The sequence below is a fragment of the Octopus bimaculoides genome, chromosome 23, assembly GCF_001194135.2.
Source record: "Octopus bimaculoides isolate UCB-OBI-ISO-001 chromosome 23, ASM119413v2, whole genome shotgun sequence".
In the NCBI taxonomy this organism is placed as follows: Eukaryota; Metazoa; Mollusca; class Cephalopoda; order Octopoda; family Octopodidae; genus Octopus; species Octopus bimaculoides.
In genome coordinates, this window is record NC_069003.1 from 32,968,347 (window position 1) to 32,975,594 (window position 7,248).

General features: G+C 37.4%; 1 protein-coding gene across 1 annotated transcript in view; it reads right to left on the minus strand.

The window, feature by feature from the left end:
* Nucleotides 1-7,248, minus strand: part of LOC106879842 (serine/threonine-protein phosphatase 6 regulatory ankyrin repeat subunit B) — a 24,300-nt gene that overhangs the window by 6,490 nt on the left and 10,562 nt on the right. The window contains exons 2-4 of the mRNA XM_052975957.1: nucleotides 4,010-4,148; nucleotides 1,394-1,489; nucleotides 601-720 (exon numbers count right to left, since the gene is read on the minus strand). Of these exons, the coding sequence (XP_052831917.1) occupies nucleotides 601-720; nucleotides 1,394-1,489; nucleotides 4,010-4,129 (336 nt within the window). The 5' untranslated portion in view covers nucleotides 4,130-4,148. The remainder of the gene's footprint in view (nucleotides 1-600; nucleotides 721-1,393; nucleotides 1,490-4,009; nucleotides 4,149-7,248) is intronic.

A 7,248-nucleotide genomic window follows, 5' to 3' on the forward strand; every position in this document is an offset into this window, starting at 1 on the left:
GCCAATGCCCATACTGGTGGCACATAAAAAGCACCATTTGAGTGTGGCCGATGCCAGTTCTGCCTGAATGGCACTCGTGCCAGTGACATGTAGAAAACACCATTTGAGTGTGGCCAATGCCAGTACTGCCTGACTGGCTCCCATACTGGTGGTACATAAAAGCATCCGCTACACTCTCAGAGTGATTGGTGTTAGGAAGGGCATCCAACTGTAGAAACCTTGCCAGATCAGATTGGTGCCTGCTGCAGCCTCCTGGCTTGCCAGTTCTCAGTCAAACCGTCCAACCCATGCCAGCATGGAAAGCGGAGGTTAAACAACAATAAACAATGATGAGTGAACTCAAGGACACAAGGACACAAGGCACTGCAGGGTATCAAATTCACATCCTTACAATCTTGAGTTGAAAACCCTAACCACTGAGCCATAAGCCTCCATGGAGTCCACCCATAGTGACAAACCTTATTGTTTGATACTACTGCAATATGGCTGATGGTTGGGGGGTTTTTTTTTTTTTTTTGTGGAACTTAGAAAATTTTGTCATGGACTCTCCATTTGAGAACTACAGTCCTGGAGGCATAAAAGACTCTGAATAAAACAAACAATTCTAGGATAATTACAAACCTTATCTTGGACGTTTATTTCTGAACCATTTTCCATCAAAATATCGATAATTTCAGTGTGACCTTTCATGGCAGCATGATGTAACGGAAGATTGCCACGCTAGAGAAAATGAAAAAGAAAAACACAATTAAATATTTCCTTTCTATTATATGCTCATATATCCAATTGAACAAAGTTTATTTTAAACAAAAACATGACTATTTTAAAACACCAGTTATATATATATATATATATATATATATATATATATATATATATATATATACACACACACACACACATATATATATATATATATGTGATGTAGTCTATTGTCCTCCATTTAAAAAATACCACTAAATTTTAATCATTTAGTTATGGAAATTACCAGTCAACAATTGGCAAAATCCTCTTTGTATATATATCATTTAGTCATTTTATTGTAAATGTTTTTTTAAACTAACTTTTCTTTAAGCAATTCTTTAACTACAACCATCCCATCACAGCATAGCCATCTCATTTCACATATATGCTTGATGTCTTGTCAGATCCAGATGATGAGAACAAAGTCTAAAACAGGAAATAACTAAGAATGTTTCCAAACAGGTGTTTTTAGTATTGCTGTTTTTTTTGTAATATAAAGTAATAAAAAACCAAACAAATGGTTGGAGATTCAGAATGTGCTAGTCCCTCGGAGTTTAACGAGGCCAAATTTAAGCAGTCTAACCTGTACAAGCATTTATCTCACTCCACTATTTTCTCATTTCTATAAAGTTTTATCTGGAAAACTTACATTGTCTTTTACATTAACTTTGCTACCAGCTTCCAGCAACATGTTCACAATTTCTATTTTCCCTTGAGACGCCACATGGATAGGACAGCAGTCATGCTGAAATTAAAAAAATAAAATAGAAAAAGAAAAGAACTTATTATTTCACATTTATTTAACCATTTAGCATTTAAACCAGCCATATCTGGTCCAAATATTCTACTTGTTTTATGATAAAAGATCCAACTTCTCACACCTACCCTACAATGTCATACTAAAAATACACAAGCACACAACTGAAACTACAAGGTAATGTGTGATTAATTCAAAACAATGTGAATAAATGAGCAATAAACTGGACAAAGAAACCTGAATACTAAAGAGTTAAATCAATGATTCTCAACCATTCCCTACCTATGAACCCCTTTGATTCCTATTTTATTTGGGTGGGCCCCTTCTAGCCATTTCATGTTTAAAAATATCCCTTTTATATTTTTTAATCAAATATTATTAGGAATCTTATAAAAAAAAATGGTTGAAATATTTTGTGTATTGTAGAAGTTTGACCAATTTATTGTGCATAAATTTTAACAGCGAAATCTTATGTGGACCCCTAAGAATGATATGGACTCCAGTTGAGAACCACTGATTTAAACCAGTGATTTCCAAAGCAAATTCAAAGCAACTATATACATACATACATATATATATATATATATATATATATATATATGTGTGCTTGTCTTTGAGTCTGTGTTTGTCCCCCATCACCACTTCACAACTAGTGTTGGTGTGTCTCCATAACTTAGCGTTTCGGCAAATAAGTATCAGGTTATAAAGAAAAATAAGGTACTAGGGTCAATTCATTTGACTAAAATTCTTTAAGGCGGTGCTCCAGTATGGCCACAGTCTAATGACTGAAACAAGTAAAAGATAAAAGATATCTCATATGGACGCCAGGGAAATATGTCCTGTTCATCACAAGTGAGAAAGACACAGGAAAGACAAAGGGTTGAGACATACAGCTAACTCTCACCTTTTGACCTCATAGCTACATCATCATCATCATCATCATCGTTTAACGTCCGCTTTCCATGCTAGCATGGGTTGGACGATTTGACTGAGGACTGGTGAAACCGGATGGCAACACCAGGCTCCAATCTAAATTTGGCAGAGTTTCTACAGCTGGATGCCCTTCCTAACGCCAACCACTCAGAGAGTGTAGTAGGTGCTTTTACGTGTCACCAGCACGAAGGCCAGTCAGGCGATACTGGCAACGGCCACGCTCGAAATGGTGTCTTTTATGTGCCACCCACACAAGCCAGTCCAGGGGCACTGGCAACGATCTCGCTCGAAAATCCTACGGAAGCCAGTCAGGCAGTACTGGCAACGGCCACGCTCAAAATGGTGCATCTTATGTGCCACCTCAATTATTTTTTATCCATTAAAATTCCACTTACACACACACACACACACACACACACACATAGACATACACACACACAAATACATGGTGCCCTGAGGAAATGATTTCACACCTGATTTCTAAAAATAAAATCATTTACAATTTGCTTCTAATTCATCATACACACCTGGCTTAGCAATATCACAAGACACACACACACATACACATCCATCTACCTTCACACACAAACACACACATAAACACTGAATGAATATAAAAGCCAAATAAATCCAAGGGAAACCAAGGAAGCTATAAACAAACAATCCTACTTTGCCCCCCCCCCTCCCCACCAACACCTAGTAGAAAACTTCCCAACACATACATGCCATCTTTGAATACTATATAACCTCTTATATAAAATCATTGGCCACATTGAGATAGTGAACTGTCCCCAGCACCTCACACCTCAGGATGATCCCAGGATTGAAAATCTGCCCTTCATTTATTCTTGAACATCCACCATTGGGATCAGGTCTGGATGAGGATTTCCAACCCATGCCAGCATGGAAAGTGAACGTTAAACGATAATGATGATGATGATGATGATGATATCAGCTTTCTGTGTTCAAAGGATTAAAATGAACTCAAAAATCATTATACAGGGGAATTCAACGATTTCAGTTATTGTGAGGCATGAAAAATCCCTTATTTAATGGTTTGCCCTTCAAATGAGAGTGCAGGAGGGATGGAAAAAGTGGTGCTGTTGCTTGGGCTGTAGATGAATGTATACTTATGCCACAGCCCAGGAGGTAACACCACTTTCTCTTCTCTGCTCACAGCAAGTGAACTTATTAAACTTTCTTAAGACAAATTGTTTTCCATTTGAATAATTATAGCCAAAGCACATCACTGCAACTTTCTTTGGATTCCCAATCTTCCAATGAATTACGTATTAATTACATATTAATTAGCAATCTTCCAACTAGAGTAATTGCATCCTGCTATGTAAAATTACTGTCTTATAATTGCAAATGAAGACCATAGGATGAAAAGCCAATGTTTACATCTCTATTTATAGTTTTCATGTACAACTTATTAATGAATGGTTGAAAAGTGGAATGCAAGTCTTGATTAATTCAAAATAACATGAATAAATAATCATTACATTTGATAGAATAATCTGAATGCTAAAAGGTTAAAAGAACAACAATGTGAACAGACAGGATCAAACTTACCGTATATGACACCCAGTTTACATCAACAGAACCTTCCTCCAAGAATTTCCTTACTTCTGAAATACGACCGTAACCACATGATTCCCAAAATTTCTCTTGTCTGCTGACTGCTTGACCCATGTTTGTGTTTGTTAATCACCTAAACAAAGATGTATTATTTTGAGAATAACATTCAAAATACCTCAAGATAGTGAATTAAAACAATAAACTCTTTCATCAGTTCCATAGTATAACTGACAGATAAGGCAACAAGCAAGACTCAAGCTAGAAATAGTAGTCAAATTTTTGTTAAATCACATTTAACTCTTTTAAGAAAGAGGTTTTACATTATATACAATATATTTTCTGGCATACAAACTGAATTTTTTATAACAAAATTTACAACCAAAAAGAAGTTGGAACTGCAAGGTATGGCCCTGCAGTAGATAGAGATATGACATATCTTGGAACAATGAATTTGTATAAACTACAGAGTGAGAGAGAAAATGCCATCTGGAGTTTGTACAATAAGTACTTGGTTATTGTACAAAACTACATACATTCTATAATCTTTTTGACCAAGACTGACTTCGAACAAAACAAAAAGATGGTTCTCCATTAAGCAGAGTTATGGAACATCTTGGAACAACACATCTGTGGATAATAACTAGTTTTTCTACTGACTGACTGATGCAGATCTGCAAGAAATAGTAGCCAAAAATACCCCCATATCAGACCCTACTGAGTTAAATAAAAACAGGCAGGATACATTACATATTGAAGTCTTCAGACACCCTTAATCCCCAAAAGGGCAGGATAGTCACACTGGAATGCACCTTAATCAATCAGAACTGACCTGATGCTAAACAACAAGAAAAGGAAGACTCCCTTCAATCATGAATGACCATGGAATTGCAGTTAGAAAGTTCCCCCACTGGGTACGAGTCCGGGCAAATTTGTTTTAAGGAAGACCAGCAGTTGCCAATGCATACTAGCACCCCACCTCTCTCCATGCCATCGATGTTGTCCAAGGGAAAGACAAAGGCCGATACAAAAGATGAATGAACTGGAGCAACGTGACATAAAGTGTCTTGCTCAAGAACACAACAACCACCAGAAAAAGACTGGACAGTGAAGAGGATATCACATGTCGAAATCGTCACATTGTACATGCTCACCTGTGATATTACATTACACAATGTGTATGTAATATTGTTCTCAGCAAGGTGACAGCATGATATATATCTAGATGTGCGTGAGAAGACCCGGCAAGCCAAGTGAGATCGTTGCCAGGGCCCCTGGACTGGCTCTTGTGCGGGTGGCACATAAGATGCACCATTTTGAGCGTGGCCGTTGTCAGTACCGCCTGACTGCCCTTCGTAGGATTTTCGAGCGAGACCATTGCCAGTGCCCCTGGACTGGCTCTTGTGCAGGTGGCACATAAAAGACACCATTTCGAGCGTGGCCGTTGCCAGTACCGCCTGACTGGCCTTCGTGTGGGTGACACGTAAAAGCACCCACTACACTCTCTGAGTGGTTGGCGTTAGGAAGGGCATCCAGCTGTAGAAACTCTGCCAAATTAGATTGGAGCCTGGTGTTGCCATCCGGTTTCACCAGTCCTCAGTCAAATCGTCCAACCCATGCTAGCATGGAAAGCGGACGTTAAACGATGATGATGATGATGATGATAACACCTGTGGGTCACACATAAGGCTATACAACAATCGCTCTAAGTGTCAGGTCATTCCTTACCTTGCCCTATACTGGGTGCATTGGCAACAAGGAAGAGCATCCAGCCAAAGAAACAAAGCTCAAAATATAACACATAAGCAAGACGTAGCCCCTGGCTCAAGCATGATAAGTGCCCCTTTAACATGTGGTCTAACCCTAACCCTAACCCCTAATCCTACTCCTAAACCCTAAGTCGCCCTAATTGAACAAACCTATGATAAAAAGCACTCTATCCTTGGCCAATTAGTCTTTCAAAGGCTACATCATCAAATATGTCCATCATATTTTTAAAAGTAGTACGGTGCAAATAGAAGAAAATTTTGCTGTTATTTCTAGCAAGTTGAGTGGACATGCACAGGTTCCCTTGCTGTATAGATACATACACACCCAACCACCAACACACACACACACCATCATCATTATCATAATCATCAACTGAATGTAAAAAGAGATATAAGGATAAAATATCTTTTTTTACAAAAAAGGGTCACCTTATATTCGAGATCCCATTGTAGTCCAGTAAATAATGGTATACAGGTACTGCCAAATGAAATGGAATTCTTAAAAATGAAAGTAATGGTTTTAACACAATCACATCAATTATGCAAAGCACTAGAAAATCACAATACATTAATTAAAACATTCCATTTTTAATTACACTTTACAGTATTGCCTATTGCCTTTATATGAATTCATGAATACCAACAGGACACATTCTTCTTGGTAAAATAGTTTTATGAGCAGTATGTAAGAAACATTAAACTTAAAACAAATCAATACTGAAAAAAAATCTGGAAATTAATTAGCTATCAGCTTAATTAACAATATAAGCAGCTGTAATAATTAGTGATCATTTGCATACTCTGGTTGGTTAGTCGGTTAGTTATGTGTTTTGAATGGTGTAAAAGTAATAGGGGTAACAGAAGCAACTTGAGTTATATTTGCTGGTTCAGAATGTTTTCGTGTTCAAATGTCCCTGCTTTCGAGGGGGGGGGGGGAAATAATAATACAAATAACAAAGAAAGGGGTTTGACTTAATTCAAAAAGCAAGACCTCGCATCAACTACATTTTAAAATACTAATGAAAATTCCATAAGTGCAAGCTAACAATGAGTGGTAGAATTAGCCCTTTGGCATTTAAACGGATCATATCCGGCCCAAATATTCTGAATGTTCTAGAAAGTTCAAACCAGTCAGATCTGGCCTTTTATACCTACCCTACAATGTCATTCTGAAAATAACCAATCACATCACTGAAATCTTGAAGTTATGAGATAATCCATGATCAATTCAAAACAATGCGAATAAGTTAGCATTACATCTAATCTGAATGCTAAAGGGTTAATCTGTCACTGGCTTTATCGCCTTCATCACAAGGCTTTGTTGACACAATAGAAACAATTGTTGGCTTTGTATGGTGAATTCTACAATTAAAGATGCGATTTTCTCTATACGTATTTTTGTAATTTATCTATCTACCTATCTATTTTTTTCTTTTCACGATCCCTTTTGATCGAGACTCTACCCCC